Raw genomic sequence first — 22,021 nt, forward strand, 5'->3', positions numbered from 1 at the left:
ATCCATTATATCCTGATAACTTGCTTAGGTCTTACATTTAGGCACCAAACTCAGAAAACGGAAACAGGGCCTATCTTGAAATTAAATTTATATCAAACTTTATAAGCTGCAGGTTCCTGAGAAGTGTCTTAGTTACCCAGTGCTGCTGTAACAAGAATACCACAAGTGGATGGCTTTAACAAACAAAAATTTTATTCTCTCACAGTCTAGGAGGCTAGAAGTCTGGATTCAGGGTACCAGCTCCAGGGGAAAGCTCTCTCTCTCTGTCGGTTCTGGAAGAAAGTCCTTGTCTGTTTTCAGCTTCTGTTCCTCGGTTCCTTGGCAATCGTGTGGCATGGATCTTCCCCTCTGTGCTTGCTTGTTTAACCTGATTTTCTACACCTTGAAAGAGATTGACTACCAAAAGGTCAACAATTACTTAAAAATAAAGATGAGAATATAAGGGGACAGGGAAACTAGATTAATGGGAACGGAACAACCAGAATGGAAATAATGAGAATGTTCACACATTGTGAAGAATGTAGCCAATATCACTGAACAACTTGTGTAGAAATTGTTGAATGGGAACCTAAACTGCTGTGTCATCTTTCACCGAAAACACAATAAAATATTATTTTTAGAAAAGAGAGAGAGAGAGAAAGAGTTTGACTTAAGACACACCTTGCACTAATACGGCGTCATTAACAAAGAAAACCCATTTCCCAATGGGATTGTAACTGCAGGTATAGGGGTTAGGATTTACAGCACATATTTTCAGGGAACACGATTCAATCTATAACAAGAGGTTAACAAAAACTTAGATCTTTTGTCATTTGCAACCAAATGTATTTTTTTTTTTTTTTTAGGAATCAGTCTCAGTCTTGTACAACTTCAAGGTATTTTATCTTCCTACTGTCCTCCGCTATCTTGGTAGCTCATTTTCAGAGGTAATGCTGTTGGTGCTCTTGACTCTGGTAGGCACGTTAAGTCTATGTTACGGTACCCCGGACCTTCCCAAAGTTCTCAGCAACATCCTACCCCCTCCCCCAACCTCTGTGATCTCAGGTTTCATGTGAAATTGCCTCTTTCCAGAGACTGGAAGGAAGATGAGGACTTTGACTAAGCCCAGATGCCTGACTCTGCCCTGCCGTGTAATCAGAAGGTTGCCTGCATTTTGAGTATTTCACAGTAATTGCCACGTTTTCAATAAAAATGATAAAAAAGCAGATATAAAGGCAAATATCAAGACTCCTGGCTGACAAAAACAAAATTCAGAGAGAAATATGAACACAGCAACTTACTTCAGCAATAGAGTATTTTTTTATACTACAGCTTTTTTTTTCATTTTGTAAAATCATGACTTTCTAGTAAATGACATCCCAGAAGATATTTATCAAAGCAAGAAAGCACCTCGCATGCACTTTAATATTTTGCCTTTTCTTCTGACATTTTTTTTTTTTTTGCCTACAGATCTAATTCCATTAAATATGTACTTTTTTTTTTTTTTTTGGCTGGAAGTCTTCTTCATGTATCTTTCAGATAAATCTTAAAAGTACATAAGGTCTGTAGGGCAGCTTTTTTAAAGTGCAAATGAGAAACACAGTAGAATATTGTCTATGAGAGTTTCCAAATTATGTATATTCCTGCAGAGCTTTACCTTGCACTTTCAGTGATAAGGGAAAAGGTAAGATTCCAATCTGCCTTTTGTGGAGCGCTGTCAAGCCATGTCAATCATATTTTGGCTTTTATTGACTTCGTGAGGCATTGTCATGATTGTAACTTTGCCTGATGGACAAGGTGAGTAGAAATGTAACAAAGTGTCACGTTAGCACTGCAGCGGGTAGTATTTCATTGAGCCTTTGCAAACGGACATGGGTTGACTACTCGTCATCACCGTTAGACTTCTCTTGGGCTACAAAAAAAAGGGTTTGCTAAATTGGAAGAATTACATTCCAGGTTATATAAGCACTGTGGGCGAATTGGGATGTTTCCTAGTAGACCTTTCAAGCCTACAACCTTGCATCCGTAATTTCTCTGGTTGATTTTATCAGTCTGTACATCTTCAGCTTTTTCCCCTGCATAACTATGAAAGCAAACTTCTACCATGAAGATTCACAAAGAAACAATTTTGGAATATCACCTTTTGTGGTTAGTCCCTGTGCTTGGGGGGAGCTGCAGCTGAGGGGACCCAGAGCTTAAGGTGAGGGGTAGGGGTAATCAAGATTTGTTGCCTGTTATGCAATGAAACTACTGCTTCATTACGATATATTTTCTAGGTGTTATCTTTATAACAGGTAAGACTTTCCAGTAAAACAAAAGAAAGTGCAAAGTCATTGAATAATTAAAGCTAGTCAGAGCACTGAGAAGCTATTGCCTGGCTAGAAGCTTCACGTTAATGTGTGACATTCTTCAAAAGCTCCCACCACCGCAGTGCGGGGCAACTCAGGTGATGGCTGCTGGCTAGGCCTGTAGCACCGTGGGGTAGCGGAGGAGGCGGCAGTTAAAAGTAGTTTTTCCTTTGTATTCTGAAAACCAGAAACAAGTACCTGTGATTGTAAGGTTCTTTGCTTCCAGATGACCCGTCTAAAGGCAATGGGACTAGACATTAGAAAGACACATGTGAGAACCCAGAGGAAAGGGTGAATGGAAGAAAAAAGAAAAACTCCTCATCCTAAACGCAAATAAACCCTATTCCCTGTCCCCCTTTGACAAACGGCCTGTCAAAGAAATCTTTCCATGGGCAGAGTGTCAAAGCTCTGTGTTTTCCCTGCCTGAGCCTTTAGGCTTTATGCCTTCTCGTGCCATTGGCTAACCACAGTAGCTTTCCAGAACACCTTTCCCTGTACTCAAAGGCAGGGATGTGGTGGAGTTACTTACTGCATGGTGGACGAGATGGTGAAGATGAAGGGAGAGTGCAAAATATGTTGCTTTTGCAAAATTGTCATTGAAAGGATAGCCAGAACCTAAACGATACTGTTTTGGCTTCAAAAGGGTAAGCAGGTGTCTTCAAAGTCCCAAATGAGCTGTGTACAAGCTTGTACAAACAAGCGCAGAATCAGGCCTGTTTGTTATTCACACAAACAGAGTCTAAGCCATCTGAATTCCACAGTTCCCAGAATTCAGATGGCGCACAATGGTCCATAATGAGCAGCACCTGTGCTTACCTCAATTACCAGACAGTTCTGAACAACGGCAGAAAGGCCTTACTAGAGTTTTTTTTTCAATAATAGATTTAGTTATGTCTTTCATAATTGGATTCAAAAGCTCAAAATTTCATTTTGCAACTTGTTCATAAAATTTGTATGAAAAAGTCTGGCATTTACTCAAAAGAAATAGTCTATGAAGAAAAAATTGCAAAACAGCCAACCGCTGGTAACTGAGCAGCCAAATTATAGTCCAAGCACTTGGCAAATACACCATCTTTTTATTATTTCAGTAATTGAATTTCTGTTAAAGCATGGAGTATAATTTAACATGAGGAATTTATTTATAATACAATAGTGTTTCAGTAATAAATGCATTATTATTGTCACTTTTAATGGAGTCTTCTGTACTCCCTCTGAGACTGTGTGGCAGACTTTGAGACAGCCACTGCACCAGTGTTGTTTGTAGACAATTGAATTAATTGGAGACAGGGTCATTAACTCGACCTGAATACCTCTGATTGCTTCTGTAAATAAGGTTAGAGAGCAAATGGCTAATCTTCATTGTCATTATAGATTCCTCTTCCATTTTCACACTGCCTTGTATATTAAGATCATTTTGCTAAACAGCTTTTCAGACTCTCCTCATATTTACAGTATTGTCTTGCGTGGCACATAACCATAATTGTATTAGACTTATATTACATTCCCCATATCTTTATAAAACACGATACTAGAAGAGAACCTATGTTGAATCACAACTCATAAAAACCATCAGACCAATAAATGAATAAACCACAGTGTATAAACTATCGTATTAAAGGGAAGTAAAACCACAGAGCAAAAGTTGCTTGGGTCTCCTCCTGCAGATCCGTGTACGACTGAGCAGCACGGTTAACACAGGACAGGCTCCCAAAGATGTACTCTCTAAAGAAAGAGCACAGCAAGGGAGGCACGGATTGCAGTCTCTCTCTGTTTTAGTTGATGCCATGTGCCCTTTCTTGCCCGTCTATACCAACGTTAATAACATGCACATTACAGAAGCTTGGGTTCTTTCTCCCTGTTCATTTTCGAATGGAAATAACTAAGAACTATTTGAAATATACATATTTAGAACTTTTAAATATTTGGCTTGTATTGTTATTTTTCATAGCGTTACCCTGTTATCGGCATGCAGGATGGTTAGAAGGTGTTTGAGACAACAAAACAAACCAAAACAAACTGCTCTCTTTATAATGACTTAAATAATTCAAAAAGAATATATACTGGAAACATCAAAACTAAAGAGCCATGTTGAATAATGAAACTTTTACAAGATCCCAGTAAGAGAGAAAGGAGGAGAGGAAGGGAGAAGAAGAGGAAGATGACCAAGAAGGAGGAGAAAAAGAGGAAAGGAAAGAATAATTCTGTGATTTGTTTTTTGTTTTGACAAGATAGAAAAATGACAGAAAATATCAGAGGCCGCATATATTAGAAGAATAGTTCAATTCTACATAAACCGTAAGTCCTACACCAGGAATGTATCGCTGTCCTGCCACCAACTGTAAGCCTGTCAGTTTTCACAAGTTCTATGGATGACTGAAAGGAAAGAGGTGACATTTCCCTTGAATATTTAATGAGTCATGTCCAACAGATGGAAAAATAACCACCTTTGTAATTCTTTCAGACAGTACTCATAACACTAATCTTTGAATACAGGATGAGAAGTTGAGTAACATTCGAGTCTCATACACGTGAATGTACATGTGTGCATGGTACTAAAACATGGTTAGAACCCAAATGGGGGTTAACATAAACACTGACCAGCAAAAATATCATCTTTATTAAATGAGTAGTGCCCAGCATATGCTACAGGATCACCATCTCTAGCCTTAGCCAGCTAATAGCAACATTATTTTTAAATGAATACTCTGCACCTCACTTGAAGGATGGCACTCCTCCCCATATTGCTTTACATCTTAGCCAACCATCTTAATCGATGCTGAAATTATCTTACTTCTCTTGGTATTAGCCATGTTGAATGTTAACACATATATGTACACACACGTATACACTCACATGCACACATTCACACACACACACGCACGCACGCACATCCTCTCTCATTCGAACACCTTGACTTTAGGCATATAGGTGTCTGAAATATAATTATAGCCAAAGGGAGCATTTTGACATATGAACCTTCTGGAAAACATTTCTCCACCACCAAGTTTCCAGCTGGCAGGGTAACGGTACCTGGGTCTTGTCATTATTGAAGTTGTAGCAGTGTGGGACTCATGTAGCAGGCAATGTACTACCACCAAACAGCGCTGGAGTTTGAGCTATTGACACCATCAGGCTAGAAACATAGTCACATCTCACTAAAAGTGCTCCTAAAAGTGTACACCTCACATGGTTTGCCGAGCGAGCATATTTTTGTTGTTGTTGTTTTGGACATTTAAAGCCCCCATCACCACCACCAAGTCGTGAAAGCTTTGTCTGCACTATAATCCCTCAACATGCATTTGTTTGGGTTTAGCCGGTGGGGGCCCTGTGTAACTGTAATTTGCTATTAGTGTACTAAAAGGGCATAGGAGATAACCCACAGGACGTACATTACCATGTATCTGATGAAGGAATTGACCACAAATGTAACTTGCTTAACCCTAGAAGGTATTTGAACTGCCTGACTTCTTATTTTTTTTTCTTTTTATTCTCAATTCTGCCTTCTTTGGAATTGCAAAATTTCCCATATTCCTCTGCAGCTTAATGACAAAACGAAACACCCTGGTTTTATTTCCACTAGCCCATTAGTCAGTATTACAGGTTGTGCTATTTCTTGGATAAATACCTAAGTTTCTTTCCAATTTTTCTAGGTCAGCTTTTAAGTGACTCTGTGTTCAGTGTTCATATGTAACACAAGAATTGCCACTCCTGTTGCTATTGATCTAGATTTCAAGTCTAAGCCCTGGCATTCCACATGCAAGATAGGCTGCCTCTGCTTAGCTGCCTCATTACAGTGGCCATGATCACACTTTTCCTCTTGATGTCAAAGGCGAGTTGGATGCATGATCAAACAAGCTCTTCAAGTATGTGGAAAGAGTGTGGTCCCCTCTTCTTCTCTCATTTGCACTTGACCTCCTTTAATTTAGCATTGATGAGAGGGGAAGCTATTAGCCGGAAGGCAAGATTTAAAGTCAGATACTGTTACCAGATTAAGGAGCCAGTATTTATTTTTTTTTTTATTTTTATTTTTACTATCATTCAAAATAACAGACGTAGGAAATTCTGTTTGAAATAGCTGGGCTTTTTGACTTAGAGGGCTTCTGTATAGAAGATTTAAGGTGTTAGCTTTAAATATGACACTGATAGTCTAAGGCAAAGAATGGGAGTGAATTCTTGTAGAAACTGTCGGTTTTTTCTGGCTGTTTATTAATGGTCGTTGTGATTTATAGTAAATGCTGGGGAGGATTTTCAGGCCCATTTATCATAGGAAGGGAACACCTTCTTGTTCTTAATGTATGTCATAATTAGCAATGCATGTGGGCTAGGAGATTTATTTCTGTCTTTTGTGAAAGCCCTTCAACCTCATATTTAATTCCGAATTTATTGAATATTTTTTCTTCCATGAGGAAATTAATTATGCCACGGGAAAAAAAATCATCAACTAGAAAGGGAGTTAATATCAGGCACACTGTAGGCTGAGCTGGTTAATGGATCAAAATGATGTGACGCGAGCAGCTCACGTCGCGCGCAAATCAGAATTGTTGAATCGTTATTTTAATTTAAAAAGGAAGGTCTGTTTGTATGTAGTACTCATTTTCAGTAAGAGCCATGCCATTTATTTCTCATGTTTATGCATGTATGCACACTTTGGGACTCATAGATGGCTGTTGCTGTAAATACCAATCACATTAAAAATATCCATCCAAGTGAGTTGCGTCTTGTCAGTGGAACTGAAGCTGAAGAGTCTGGCTGGTGATGGGCCAGCATCCACAGAATCGGTTGAAAGGGTACAAATCCATCACCAGGCAGCCTGTTGGCCTAATTATTTTCACTAACTTAACTTCTGCTTCAGGATGCTTTGGTATTGAGTAGTAGCCTGTCCTACGTGTTGACTTCTGTTGAGAGTCAGCAATACATAAACGTTTCATAGTTAAATATTGTTCTTTACCAGTTGGCTTTGTTTGCACTGCCTGTCTATTCATAACAAGGCCGTTGGGAGTTTTTCTTTTCTTTTTTTTTTTCATAACAAGACAATTAAATACCAGTTATCATTCTAATCGCTGTGTAATACATAAAATGACTGTACAATCTGTCTCCTTCCCTCAAGGAGCATACAATTTAGCTGTACAAGTGAAGAGCACAATGAAATAATTCAAAAGTAATTAAGTGATTAATGGTGATCTCATTGGTGAAAAGAAATCAGAACAGGTGTCTGAGAATTAAAGTCATTAGAAAAGACCTCAGGTTGTTTAAGTTTGAGCTTAAAAGATAAAGAGTTAACCAAGAAATTTGTTATTGTCGTTGGGTGCCGTAAAGTCAGTCCTGACTCACAGTGACCGTGTGTACAACAGAACAAAACACTGCCCGGTCCTGCGCCGTCCTCACAATCACTGTTATGCCTGAGCCCACTGTTGCAGCCACTGTGTCAATCCATCTCCTTGAGGGTCTTCCTCTTTTCTGCTGACCTTCTACTTTACCAAGCGTGATGTCCTTCTCCAGGGACTGGTCCCTCTGATAACATGTTCGAAGTATATGAGATGAAGTTTTCACGGGCTAATTTTTTCAGAAACAGATCGCCAATTCCTTCTTCCTAGTCTGTCTTAGTCCGGAGGCTCAGCTGAAACTGTCCGCTGTGGAGGACCCTGCTGCTATTTGAAATACCAGTGGCATCCCTTCCAGCTGCACAGCAACACGCAAGCCACCACAGTGTGACCAACTGACAGACATGTGGGGAACCAAGCAGAAGACATGTGAAAAGTGTCGCTCTGGACAGGGCAAAAGGTCCCTGGGTGGTGCAAACAGTTTGCACTCAGCTATTAACCTAAAGGTTGGTAGTTTGAACCCACTCGCCTGTGCCTTGGAAGAAGGCCCTGGCAATCTACTTCCCTAAGATTACAGCCACCGAAAACTCTGGGGAGCTCAGTTCTACTCTGCAGCGTGTGGGGCTGCCACGAGTCCGAATCAACTCAATGGCAGCTGGTTAGACAGGACAAACAGGATCGGCAAAAGCATGGAGGCAGTGTGGGAGCAGGGAGGGGACAAAAATGAGAGGCATGTTGGGAATAGTGAGGCATAAAACCGATACTGGGTAGGGTGGTGACGGATATAGCTCTTTGAAAATCTTATAGAGAGGAGTGCATCTAACTGGTGGAAAGTCATGGTGAATTCTGAAACCAAGACATCACCTGATATAGCATATTGTCACAGGGACCAAGTAAGTACAAAAGAAGTGAAAGCTTTTAGTTCAACAGGGAAAGAGTTCAAGAAGAGTTAGGAAAGAACATCCACTTTTGCAATGGGGAGTGGGCAGGACAGGGAGTGGTGGTGGCAATTGAGAAAGCAGTTTCCTTTATACTCAAGAGTCCCAAATCTGAGCCTGAAGACGTTTCTGTTGGTGAGGAGTTGGGACAGCAAGTGTTGATCACACATTTAGGAAGTTTTATGATGGAGGACAGTCTGCAACTTGTTCCTGATTAGGAACCTGAGGCCCGATCCCACCCAAATGGGCTGTCTGGGCAGCATCTACTCCTCATGGCAGTGTCCTGTGTTACTGCCCCTCTCTTGTGTTAGGGTTGTCGTTGTTAACTGCCTTTGGGTCAGCCTCCAACCCATGGCCATCCCATGCACAACGGAATGAAACACTGCCCAGTCCTGCAGCATTCCCATGATCAGCTAGGGATTGGATCATTGTTATCACAGGATTTTCATTGGCTCATTTTTGGAAGTAGATCACCAGGCTTTCTCCCTAGTCCCTCTTAGTCCGGAAGTTCTACTGAAACCTGTTCAGCATCATAGCAGCATAGAAGCCTCCACTGGCCAACCGGCGGTGGCTGTGCATGAGGTGCCTGGGTCTCCCACATGGGAGGCATGCTGGGTTTAGACACAGCAATTTTGCAAGTTGCCATTTTTACCATTCACTTAGGGTTTGAATGCTCATGTTTACAATATAACCCAGACATGATTATGAAGTAAGACACATTCGGTGAGGACACAGCATGGGCTTGATTTTAGAAATGGTTCATGTGACCTTGAATGAGCCAAATGCAACAAACTTTTCCTTGCAGAAGGGGTTGAGGACCTTGCATGTTTCCAACACCAAATTCTTGCAGCCTGTCTCATTAGGTCACTTGAATAAAATGCTTGAGATTAATTCTTGGTTCGTGTTGCCTTTTGATATGATTAAAAGGGTGGATTTGTGGTTGATCCCTTTTCATTTCCTCCAACTAGACTTGGTATTTGGGAAATGGTCACGAGAGCGTAGTGAAACTCCCCCGCAGATCCAGCCACGTGACCTCGGCTAAGAGGTCCTGGAGCCTTCTCAGTAAAATGGGAAGGACGCACTTACAATTGCTTTTGGACTTGTTGATCGACAGTGATGACATCCTTTTGAGACCACAGGGTCATAGGGCAGTGGGAAGGTTAAGTACCTCCCTGCAGGCATAGGAGGCATCTGGGGACAGTTCTCCCTGAGATCGATAGAGCAGACTTCTTTATGGCTTTACTCGAGGGTGTCTTAAGCGCACCAAGCTTTTCATGGAGTGTGTGGTTGATAAAGCCTCTGGCCTTTGAAGCTTACTGTCTAAATCAAGTGTGTGTGTGATACACCAGGTAACAGATCAGACATTAAGGGGACCAGACGATAGTGATAAGGAGATTGGCGTGGAAAGCATCACAGAAGAAATGTAGGCAAAGGAGGCTAGAAAAGGGATGGGCACTTCCCTCAGTCAAGAGACAGGCCTAACTTTTAAGCATTGTGCTCTTTTAAGAAGTATCTCTATGGGATCAAACTGAAAATAGCAACTTGAAAGGTTAGATAGGAAGCTTGGAGGAACAATTTGGAAAAGAAGGGTAAAAATAGTTGCATAACTCAAAGAATATAATCAGTGGCACTGAATTGTACACATAGAAATTGTTGAATCGGTGTATGTTATGCTGCATGTATTTGCAATAATAATAAAATAAACTATTTTAAAAAAAAGGCAGGCCTAAGCATGATGGACAAAGGGGAAGAAGATGTCAGGCAGGGAGGAGGCAGAGGCTCCTGCTGAGCATCTCGGCACCCATCTCCAGGACCCACTAGCCAAATGGCCTGCCAAGGCCTAATTTGTCCCCCCCAGGAAATTCAGCCTATGGCTGCCTTGCCTCCCCTAATGGGCAACTGGGCCCTATCTCCAGACTAGCTCTAGAAACGCAGCAGGGAGATTCCTGAATGGAAGCAGCTTCTGGGTACAAGTCACCCAGTCAAAGTCCATGCCCTACTCTACTGAGGATTTGGAACTGATGTAATTCTTTATTGGAAGACTTTGACCTTGTTATAGACTCCTGGCAGCCGGCACTCTCTGGGTTCATTAAAAATGTGAGCTGCCAATCATTCATGCCCCATGTTGGTGTCATTCTGGCCCCTGAGAGTCAGTGCTCACACACTTGCTTGCCCTCCTTCTCTCCCTTGCTCCCCCCGCCTTTTTTTAAATGGACTTTAAAGGGAAAAGGTAGGAAAATATTTGGATGAGTATGATTTTTTCCCACCTGTTCAGCTGTTTGGTTGAAACAGCTCCATCTGATGGCAGAAAAGTCAGCATGGCTTTTAATTATTTCCAGAAAAAATCTTGCTTTATCCTCCCATATGCAAATTGTGATGTTCTCAAGACACGATGGCCTGTTAGACAGTACTGATGAGCCTTGGAAACCCTAGTGGCTAAGAGCCATAGCTGCTAACCAAAAGGTTGGCAGTTCAAATCCACCAGGCACCCCTGTAGGGTTGCTATGAGTCAGAATCGACTCGACAGCAGTGGGTTTGGTTTTTTTTGTTGTTGTTTTTTTTTTTTTTTTTTTGATGAGCCTTACTGGGGACATGCCTGCCTCCCTCCATAGTGCCACCTTACTGTGTATTGGTATGCAGCTGACTCCAGATGCCCCCCATTTTTCTTTCTTTGAAACTTGTTGAGGTTTGTACCGTAATATCCTTTTCAACTTGATATTGTTTGGTACTACATCTCCAGATTCTGAACTATAAAATGGAGGTAATTATCATTTCTAATTCCCAGAGTGATTGTGAGGATACAGCGAAAAAACTGCAGGTAAGTGCTTAGCCCAGTTATTGGCACACTGTGAACACTCAATAAATGGCAGCTAAGACTGTCATTCCACCAGCAGTCTGTTAGTCCGTCATGCTGTGGTGGCTTGTGTGTTGCTATGATGCTGGAGGCTATGCCACTGGAATTTCAAATACCAGCAAGGCCATCCATGGTGGACAAGTTTCAGTGGAAGTTTCAGACTAAGACAGACTAGGAAGAAAGGCTTGGCAATCTACTTCCAAAAGTTGGCCAGTGTAAACCCCATGGATCACAACAAAACACTGTCCAATATAGTGCTAGAAGATGAGCCCCCTTGGTTGGAAGGCTCTCAACAATGGACTCAAGCATACCAATGATTGTGAAGATGGCACAAGAATGGGAGAAATTTCCTTCTGTTGTACATGGGGTCACCGTGAGCTGTGGATGACTGCATGGCAACTAACAACGACAAAGACCATCACTACCATTATGAATTATGCTCTGGGCCCAAGTTGTAGCCATTTATGCAGTCTGTTTCCACCCTGACCCTTGGCTAGGACAGTGGCAAGCCACCATTGACCCTTGCTAATGACCCGTAGCACACATTCGGAGGAAAGAAATATGCGTTTGGTCAACCACTGGTGCAGGCAGGTGGCCTCCTGAAAGTTGTAAGTGGAAGCCCATGCTTAGCCTGAGGAAACTGATAAAAACTCTTGAGGAATGGTTTAACTTGACTGTATCAGACCAAAAAGACAAGTCTCTGGAGAAGGACATCATGCTCGGTAGAGTGGAGGGTCATCGAAAGAGAGGAAGACCCTCAACGAGATGATTTGACACAGTGGCTACAAGATGGGCTCAAGCATAACAACGATTGTGAGGATGGTACAGGACCAAGCAGTGTTTCTTTCTGTTGTACATATGGTCTCTATGAGTTGGAACCAACTCGAAGGCCCCTAACAACAACAGACCAAAAATGACCTAAGGCACTTCACTTACTGTTGCCAAAGGAGGACAGGATAATTATGTAAAAATACTATCCACAATTAATCTCAAAACTGTGTGTTAGCCTTTAGTTTCAAATCCGTAGCTCACCAATTCTTTTTGTCCTAACAGCTTACATCTGAATGGCCCATGTAGGTTTTAGCCTTGCTACTCTCAGTGTGTTCCAAGCAGGGCTTCAGGCCAGTTCCACTCCAGATATACTGAATCAGAATCTACATTTTAACAGGATCTTATGTATGACTTCCTGAAAACTTGTTAGAAATGCAAATTCTCCTCAGGGAACTTGTTGGAAGTGCAAATTCTCAGCAAGGGTTCCAACCCAAACAAACCAGTTGGAAGCCCCGGTTCCAGGGACTAGGACCAGGAGGATCTGCATCACTTGGGATCTCGTTAGAAATGCAGAATTTGGGTCCCACCCCAGTTGTTGCCATCGAGTCAGTCCTAACTCATGATGACTCCACGTGTGTCAGGGTAAAACTTTGCTCTATAGGATTTCCAGTGGCTGATTTTTCAGAAGTAGATTGCTAGGTCTTTGTTCTGAGACACCTCTAGGTGGACTGGACCCTCCAACCTTTCAATTAGCACCCTAACATGGTTACTTTTGCACCACCCGTGGACTCCAGGCCTCATTCCAGACCTACCTAATTAGAATCTGCATTTTATCAAGGTCCCCCAAAAAGTGATTCAAATGCTCATTCGAGTTTGAGAAGCCCTGGCTAATGGAATTCTCTCACTTAAATTACCCCATTTAATCCTCTTAAAAATCCACGAGATGTGTAATCATCCCCATTTTTCAGATGAGGAAACTGAGACCCTTATGTTAGGAGCCCAGGGTAAGGTCACACAATTATTAAGTATCCAAACTGACTCAAAAGCAGGTCAGCTGACTTCCAATCTCATGCTCTTTCCACTGTCCTAAAACTGTCTCTTTAAAACCAGTAGGGGAAAAAAAATGTCGCTATTTAGATATGTGAAATAGTCTAAAAAAGGGAGGCAGGGCCCAGGCAGGAAGAGAAGGAACCAAGGGCCTCTGTCCGGTCCACCCACAAAAAAGGGCCTAACAAGCCCTGAATGATGGTGAGTCAAATGGAATTAGGAGACGCCATCGCCAAATCATTCGGCACCATTGCCTCAGAAAGAAAGGAGGTGTCGGGAAAGTTAGGAGAAAGAGGCACTAACATCTGGTAATAAAAAACAAACAAAAAAATGCAAGAACTTAGTCATTTCCAGCTTCTCTTCCCGAGTGGGCTTACATTTTTGGACTTCTCTGAAGGGAAACTGAATTTTACAAACAAAAGAAAACGTGTTCAGGTATAAGCAGCTATACCCAGAATTTTAATTATTTGGGTCTTGTATTAGATTTCTCTTGCTGCCGCAACAAATTACTACAAATTTAGTGGCTTAAATACAAATTTAAACAACACAAATTTATTATCTTATAGTTGACAGAGATCAGAAGTTTGACATGGCTCTCACTGGACTAAAACTAAGGGGTCGGCAGAGCTGTGTTCCTTTCTGGAGGCTCTAGGGGAGAATCTGTCTTCTGGCCATGTGCGTGTTGGCAGAATTCAATTCCTTGTGGTTGTAGGACCAGTGAGCTCCCATTTTCTTGCTGGCTGTAAACTGAGGGCCATTCCCACTTTCAGAGGCTGCCACGCTCCTTGGTTCATGACCCCCTTCCTCCATCCTCCAAGTCAACCACAGTGGATCTAGTCCTTCTCACAGTGCATCACTGACTTCTCCCTCCCTCTGGCACTGTTAAGGACCCCTGTGATGACATCGGGCAAACCAGATAATCAAGGATAATCTCCCCATCTCAAGACCCTAAACTTGGTCACATGTGCAAAGCTCCTTTTGCCATGTAAAAGGACATGTTCACAGGTTCCAGGAATTAGAATGTGGTAGTCTTTGGTGTGTGTGGGGAGGAGTCATTATTCTGCCAACCACAGACCGCTTCATTCAGTCGGGGCTCTAGACAATGTCATATGTGGTAGATAAATAGTCCATGAACGTGTTGATAGGTGTAGTTCTCCATATAACTCTTTGCAAGTAAATCGAGCCGACGCCATTTTAAACCCCAGGATCAGACAGCAGGACAAATACCCAGTGTATACATGTTGGACAAAGATTACCTCCTCAACGCTATCCTGACTATGCTTCAGGTCACATCTGGACAGTGACTGTCCACTTGTCAATAGTATCAGAGCATTAGCACAGAATGTACTTGTTTCTGAGCTACTTGTAATCATATGGGGATAGGAAGTATTTTACTTTCAAACTGTGGCCAGGGGCCATCCCAGGGAAGAGGGCGAGCTGCTGGGGATGCTAGCCTCCTGCCCTCTACCCCACCCCTTGTTTCTACCAGAGCAACTCTGCTTGTATCTTTTCTATATCATGCTTATGCATACACTTTCTGTTGGACGAGTGGGCTAAATGGTTTTTTTATGGGAGGAAAGAAAAGATTTCAAAAAAGCCAACTCGCACAAAAATGCATTTTTCCCACCCCTTGGCTGGGATAGGTTCAGGTTCAGAGTGTCTGCCTCTAGTGGCCTAGTGTGGTGAGGCAGATGTGTTGTTCCACTTCTGTAATCCAGAGTTGACTGAAGAAAACCAAGGGAGGAAGAGAGGTAAGTTCACCTGTGGTTGTTGATACCTTTGCCCTTGGGCCATCACTTTACGGCTTAATGATGAAATCAAATAGGAAACCATTTCAAATTATCTGGTAGACAAACATTTGATCCCTATAAAACTCGAAAAAGGTCACGTGGATGAAATTCATCCAAGTCTAAATTAAAGGGGAGGATTTAATACAGAACTCTTCCGTCAAACACGCCATGTGTGCCACATGTCTTTGGCAAGTTCTAGGCCAATGTCAATATCATGTGTACTTGTCAAAGCCTCTCCTTGTACGGTTCCCACTAGAAAGCTCTTACCCATTGTGGAACCTTTGCTTTTTGATACCCACACAGCTTGATTGAGCAGAATGGCCAATTCATCATCCCTAGGTATCTCCTGAGGAAGGACTTACAGTTAAATGAGGTTTATAGTCAGACCACGCTGATGCAGACGTTTTGCTTGCTGGAGACTGTTAATCTGAATGAGTGAAAAGTCTGGTTTTTAAAATAATCCAAGAGCAATGTCATTTTAATCCTCCAAGGTTCATATAATAGCTCTAACTGTGACTCACATACTGTCGTCAAGAGCAAATCATATCAAACCTATCCTCAGGGACATACTGGATAGTGCGAATGACTCCTTACATATTTTCTCTAAGGTTGATCAACAGTCTCCATTAAAATTTACTTCATAAGAATTATAATCTTTGAGTTGCAAGATCGTCCTACCTCATTTCAGACCCACAATAGGAATCCCTCTACCACGGTCTATATAGCTGGCTATCTGGTCACCTAAGATTGGGGCGCTCACTGTCCTACAACATAAAACCAAAAAAAAAAAACCAAACCCGTCGCCGTCGAGTCAATTCCGACTCTTAGCGACCGTATAGGATGGAGTAGAACTGCTCCATAGGGGTTCCAGGGAGTGGCTGGTGGGTTCGAACTGCTGAACTTTTGGTAAGCAGCCCGATGCTTAACCGCTGCACCACCAGCCCTTCAACATAGTGCATTCTTTCCGTGGCCAGCTCTAGGTTTTTCAAAGTTCTTCCTGATGTTAAGTTGAAATCTTCCTGTCTGTATCTCCAACTCTTTGGTCCTAGTTTTACGTTTGAAGCTGCTCAGAGGAAGCTCACTCTCTCTTCCACAGGAGAGACCTTCAGATTTTTTGGAAAGTTATCATCATGTGAGTCACCCACCCGCCTTAAGTCTTCTCCAGACAAAGTAGTTACAGTTCCTTCAATATGGCTCCCAGATTTTTCATCTTATTTGCAACCACCAATTAACTATGGAATCACAGATTGATCCCTCTATTTCGGAAGAGGCCTAACCAATATACATATCAAGAGATTCTCATTTCTAGGGACTAGGATACCTGGGCTACCTCTTAAAACCCACCCTTTCCCCCTGGTACTGTCAAGTCTTCCACACCAGGGCCATCCTTGTCTCCCAAGCTTCTCTCCAACTGGTCTGTGCTTTGATCCCCTTCCCCAGCCTTGGATCCCTCTGCTAGGATTATTGACTTGCTAAGCCAAGTTCTTTGCTCTCAGTCCAGCTTGTATCCATGAACACCTAATGAATGGGGTTAGAATTAAAATGAGGCCTCGCTCCATTCAGTAAAGGCAGCTCACCCTGGTATGAGTGCACTAGCAAGATCTGATCTTTGAAAAAGGCGAGCAGCTGACTTTGAACTTACTATAAACCTGTTTTTTATAAACCTGGGTCCTTTGAAAAGTTAGGGATGAAGTCATAGAGTACATTCTTAATATTTACAAATTATAGAGTGGATGGTTTGATATATTAAGTGTAGGTGATTTTTAGTATCACAGATTATCTTTGTTATAACCACTAACATTCTTTTTAAAAGCAACTTTTTAAAATATGAGAGTAAATGATGTGGGAAATAATTTTAATACAGTCTTGGTGAATGAATAATGTGCAAATTGCACGTTAGTCCTTCATCTCCTAGGCAAAATCAAGTGTTGCATGAGCTAGCTTCACTCATAGCCGCTTTAGTGTACATTTTGGAAATAAATTAGTGATGTATGAAAATAAATGTAGCAGAAGTGAGAATTTAACTACATGGGCAGCAAACATTTCAATGAAGAACTGAAGGTAAAATATTGTAAAGACTTGCTAACTTGAAAGTTCCACAGTGCAACCTAATGTGTCCATCAACAGATGAATGGAAAACAAAATATGGTACAAACATCCAAGGGAGTATTACTTCGCCATAAAGAGAAATGAATTTCTAATACCTGCTTTGACATGCATGGACCTTGAAAACGTTATGCTGATGAAATAGGTCAGTCACGAAAGGAAAAATATTGTATGATCCCACTTACATGAAATATCTCAAATAGGCAAATGCCTAGAGACAAAAGTTTATTAGTGCTTACCAGGGACTAAGGGAAGGGGAAAATAGGGATATATTGCTTAAGGCGTACTGAGTTTCTGTTTGTTGTTGTTATGTTAGGCGCTGTCGAGTGCTTTCCAACTCAGCAGCCCTATGTACAACAGAACAAAACACTGCCTGATCCTGTGCCATCCTTACAATCCTTGTTATGCTTGAGCCCATCCTTGCAGCCACTGTATCAGTCTATCTCGTTGAGGGTCTCCCTCTTTTTTGCTGTCCCTCTGCTTTACCAAGCATGATGTCCTTCTCCAGGGACTGATCCCTCCTGACAACATGCCCAAAATAGGTGAGACAAAGTCTCACCATCCTTGCTTCTAATGAGCATTCTGGCTGTACTTCTTCCAAGACGGACCTGTTCGTTCTTCTGGCAGTACATGTATATTCAATATTTGTCACCAGCACCACAACTCAAAGGCATCAATTCTTCGGTCTTCCTTATTCATTGCCCAGCTTTCGCATGCATATCAACCGATTGAAAACACCGTGGCTTGCTTCAGGCACACCTCAGTCTTCAAGGTGACATCTTTGCTTTTTAACACTTTAAAGATTTGCCCAATTTGCAGCAGACTTACCCAATGCAATGAGTCATTTGATTTCTTGACTGCTGCTTCCGTGGCTGTTGATTGTGGATCCAAGTAAAATGAAATCCTTGACAACTTCAATTTTTTCTCCATTTATCATGATGTTGCTCATTGGTCTAGTTGTGAGGATTTTTGTTTTCTTTATGTTGAAGTGCAATCCGTACTGAAGGCTGTGGTCTTTGATCTTCATTAGTAAGTGCTTCAAGTCCTCTTCACTTTCAGCAAGCCAGGTTGTGTCATCTGCATAGCGCAGGTTGTTAATGAGTCTTCCTCCAATCCTGATGCGCCATTCTTCCTCATACACTCCAGCTTCTCGGATTATTTGCTCAGATCGAATAGGTATGGTGAAAGGATACAACCCTGATGCACACTTTTGCTGACTTTAAACCATTCAATATCCCCTTGTTCTGACCGAACAACTGCCTCTTGATCTATGTACAAGTTCGTCATGAACACAATGAAGTGTTCTGGAACTCCCATTCTTCACAATGTCTTTCATAATTTGTTATGATGTTAAGATAATTGTTAGGATGACATTATGAGCCAGTAATTAATGCACAGATGTGAAGGAAAACTAGGACATGGCCTGTTCACTTGAAGATCATAAACACGGGTACAAAAATCACTCTTATCCCTCAATCCAACACCTTCTTCTCAGTATTGCAGATGCTCTGTGTTGTATTTGAAACTTTACTGGGGGTAATTGAACCCAAATTAGCACAGGCTCTGGATTAGTCCCATGTTGATATATTCCCTCAATCTTTACTTAATTACTAACTTTAAAAGCAATTGTTTAGATTTAGAGGATGCTTTGCATAAATATGGAGCCATTAGTGAAGTTGAAAAGAGATTTGCAAAAGAATGCAGGGAAATAAGAACACTGAGTTGCAGATCACCTCCCCTCTAGCATTGCTCTCTCTCTCTCTGTCACCTGTGCACGCGCGCGCACGAGTTCCCAAGGGATGCCACCCCCTATTACTTCTCCTGTGCTTCCCCTAATGCCTTGGTGTATTTGGCAAAGGGGTGTACCTGCAGATAGCATTTACTTGGCAGATAGCATTGTAGAATGTGCTTCCACTATAAGAAAGAAAATGTCTACCTGGAAGGCTAAAGGGAAAGTCAAGGAATGGAAAGAGTCTCTGCCCTGGGTAGTGGCTAACATGGGGCCCAGGCTGCCTTTAAAGCAATCCCTTTCCTGAGCATGGCCCCATCTCCATGGCCAGGAACCGTAATGTTGGAGAAGAGGCTTGGGTGACGGCATGGGTTGGAGAGGTGGAGTCTCTGGGGTGCAGGCAAGGAGCAAAGGTCTGTGCTTCCAGAACCTTTGGCGGGGGGGATTCCTTGGGGTCCCTCTTTCTCATGTTTAGAGGTGGGAATATAGAACTAGGTGGCTTACAGAGTCAGGCGTGGGACTGTGAGGGGGAGAGTAAAGCATGGAGCTGGAGGTCTGGGAGGCAGCAAGGCTCAGTGCAGTCAGGCTGTGAGGTGTGCCCCTAGCCCACCCCTCACCCCAAGCCAAGCTTGTCTCCCAAATGGGAAATAGGCTGAAGAGACAAAGGGAAATAAGACACCCCCCAAAAGTTTAGAGCCCTATTTCTGAGAAACCGAAGCAAACAGTCCAAAGGATAGAAAGGAGACGGCATACCCCAGCATGGCAAGAGTGGCTGAGGGCGATTTTTATGGGACACAAGGAGCAATGGTAAGGAGACGTGTTGATTATCAATGAAGGCAAATTAGCAAATGGTGTCCACTTTCAAATGTCTTGCCTGCTCAGGTCTACAAATTTAAAACCAAACATTACAGATGGCCAGTCCCTTATGATTTTACCTCCTGATAAGAGTTTTTAAAAGAGCTTACAAAAATTACGACAGAGAGGGGCATCTTCTCATTCCCTCATTCATACCCCCAACAAACAGCAAGCGAGACCCAACCTTAGTCATGTCGGGGCTGGGCCCTGGGCATGCGGCAGTGCTTGTGCTCTGCACAGCAGCCACCCTTTGGGGGAGCTGGGAGACCATGGTTCTAATTAGCTCTCTGACTATCTGGGAGACAGAGGCAAGCCCCACCTGCTCACTGGGCCTCAGTTTCCTCTGATCAAATGAGGGCTTGACCTCACCCTTTCTTAGTGATAGATGGTGACAGAAAACAAAAGTTCATCTTAATAAAACCGGAAAAACAAAATGGGAGTGTTGTGAATCAAAAGCTCTGCTTCCGTGTGTGCATTTTGAAGACAAGCAACCTTGGCTGAAAGTTTCCGCATGGAGTGAGGGAGGCCAGGCTTTCCTGAGAAGATAGGCAGCGTGATGGAACCCAGGGAACACTGACTTGGCCACACTCAGACCTGGCTCTGATCTAACCTTTGATATTGGGCAGGTCACGGGGGCTCCTGAGCCTCACGTTCCCCATTTGTTCCATGGGGACAGTGCTGCCCCCCTGCCTGGCTCGCGGATCACAGGTCCTTGGTGAGCATGTACTGACTGGGCTGTTCTCCATCTGGTTTGAGACCGAACGAGGCACTGAATGATGTGGTTTTTCTTTCAGCCTACTGGTGGCCGCATCCCAGCCCCCACCCACAGTGCAAACCAATGGAGGATCTGGAAGTTCCAGTGACTCAGAGAGCAGCTCCGAGTCGGACTCAGACACTGAAAGCAGCACCACTGACAGCGAATCGAATGAGGCCCCTCGCGTGGCCACTCCAGAGGTGGGTGGAGCCCCAGTCATGATTTGTGTGTCCCTGAGTCAGCAGCTCTCGCTTAGTCATCTCGTGCTGCTGTACCAGACGTGCAAGTGGGTGGCTTTAAAACACGGACATTTAGTTCGTTTCTGTTTCCCAGTTCAGAAGGCTTGAGGTCAAAATTCAGGGTGCTGGCTCTACGGGAAGCCTCTCTCTCTCTCAGTGGGCTCTAGGGAAAGGCCTTGTCTCCTTCAGATTCTGTAGCTCCAGCATTCCTTGGCTCCTCGGCAACCTCCGTGTGGCATCTGTCTGCCCTCACTTATGCTTGCTTGTCTCTGCGTCTAGCTGCTTTTTTTATAACTCAGAAGTGATTAGGTTTAGGACACAGCCTACACTGGTATGGCATCATTAAAAAAATTTAACATAACATGAAATTGCATTATGGAAGGGCATTACATTATATTACATTACGTTACATCTACAGGTATAGGGGTTAAGATTCCCGCACATATTTTGGGAGGACACAATTCAACCCATAACAACCCCCAACACACAACACACATACAAGTACACTTTCAGCACAATATTTAGTTCTTTAGATTCAGAAAAGTCTTCAGGTATTCGATAGCTTTTTTTTTTTCTTTCTCCTAACGTACATACATTTCTTGTTATTTGACTTTGGCCAATTCGCTTAGCTACTCTGAACCACAAGCTTCCTTACGTGTAAAACTGGAATAATCATAACTGTGCTAGCAACGTCTGTTTTGAAAGAACCAGTGGAGCCAGCCCAAACCCACTTCTGGCCCTGGAGCAGCCACTCATTACTCTAAGTTGAAGCATTGAATTGCCACTTGGCACATAAGACTCAAGAGGTGTGGCTTTCCTTAAAGGTAAAATGTGATGATTGAGAGGTCACGTGTTTTTATTTTCCATTTGCGTCCTTCAAATGTGTTTCGTGATACTTCATGAAGACATTTAATTCAGCCCTTATAAAATACCAGTATCGTAATTGTGAAGGTAAGAATTTGCTTTTCCCCTCCCATCCTCTTTGAGCCTGTACCTGCTACAGCAAGCAATCCTCCATGGCTCTTCACATGCTGATTTTTCAATAATCAGGAAAAAAAAAATAGAAGGTGTAGTAGTAATATTACTACTATTACTAATAACCAAACTAGTTTTCCCCTACTGATGATGACCCCATGTGTGGCGGAGTAGAACTGAGCTACATTGGGTTTTCAGTGGCTGATTTTTCAGAAGTAGATTGCTAGGCTTTTCTTTTGTGGTACCTCTGGATGGACTCAAACTGCTAACCTTTTGGTTAGCAGCCAAGTACACTCTTCATTTATACCAGCCAGA

The 22,021-nt window shown here is 42.6% G+C and overlaps 1 protein-coding gene across 10 annotated transcripts in view; it reads left to right on the forward strand.

Moving 5' to 3' along the window:
* The window catches only part of AFF2 (ALF transcription elongation factor 2), a 584,792-nt gene that overhangs the window by 502,000 nt on the left and 60,771 nt on the right, over positions 1–22,021 (forward strand). For 6 of the 10 annotated variants that reach the window (XM_064277676.1, XM_064277679.1, XM_064277677.1 and 3 more), the window contains one exon: positions 20,533–20,692. In XM_064277676.1, the coding sequence (XP_064133746.1) occupies positions 20,533–20,692 (160 nt within the window). Of the gene's footprint in view, positions 1–845; positions 927–20,532; positions 20,693–22,021 lie in introns of all 10 variants that reach the window. The other 4 variants (XM_064277672.1, XM_064277673.1, XM_064277674.1 and 1 more) reach the window with 1 other exon arrangement.

This window comes from Loxodonta africana, chromosome X (assembly GCF_030014295.1).
Source record: "Loxodonta africana isolate mLoxAfr1 chromosome X, mLoxAfr1.hap2, whole genome shotgun sequence".
NCBI classification, from domain to species: Eukaryota; Metazoa; Chordata; class Mammalia; order Proboscidea; family Elephantidae; genus Loxodonta; species Loxodonta africana.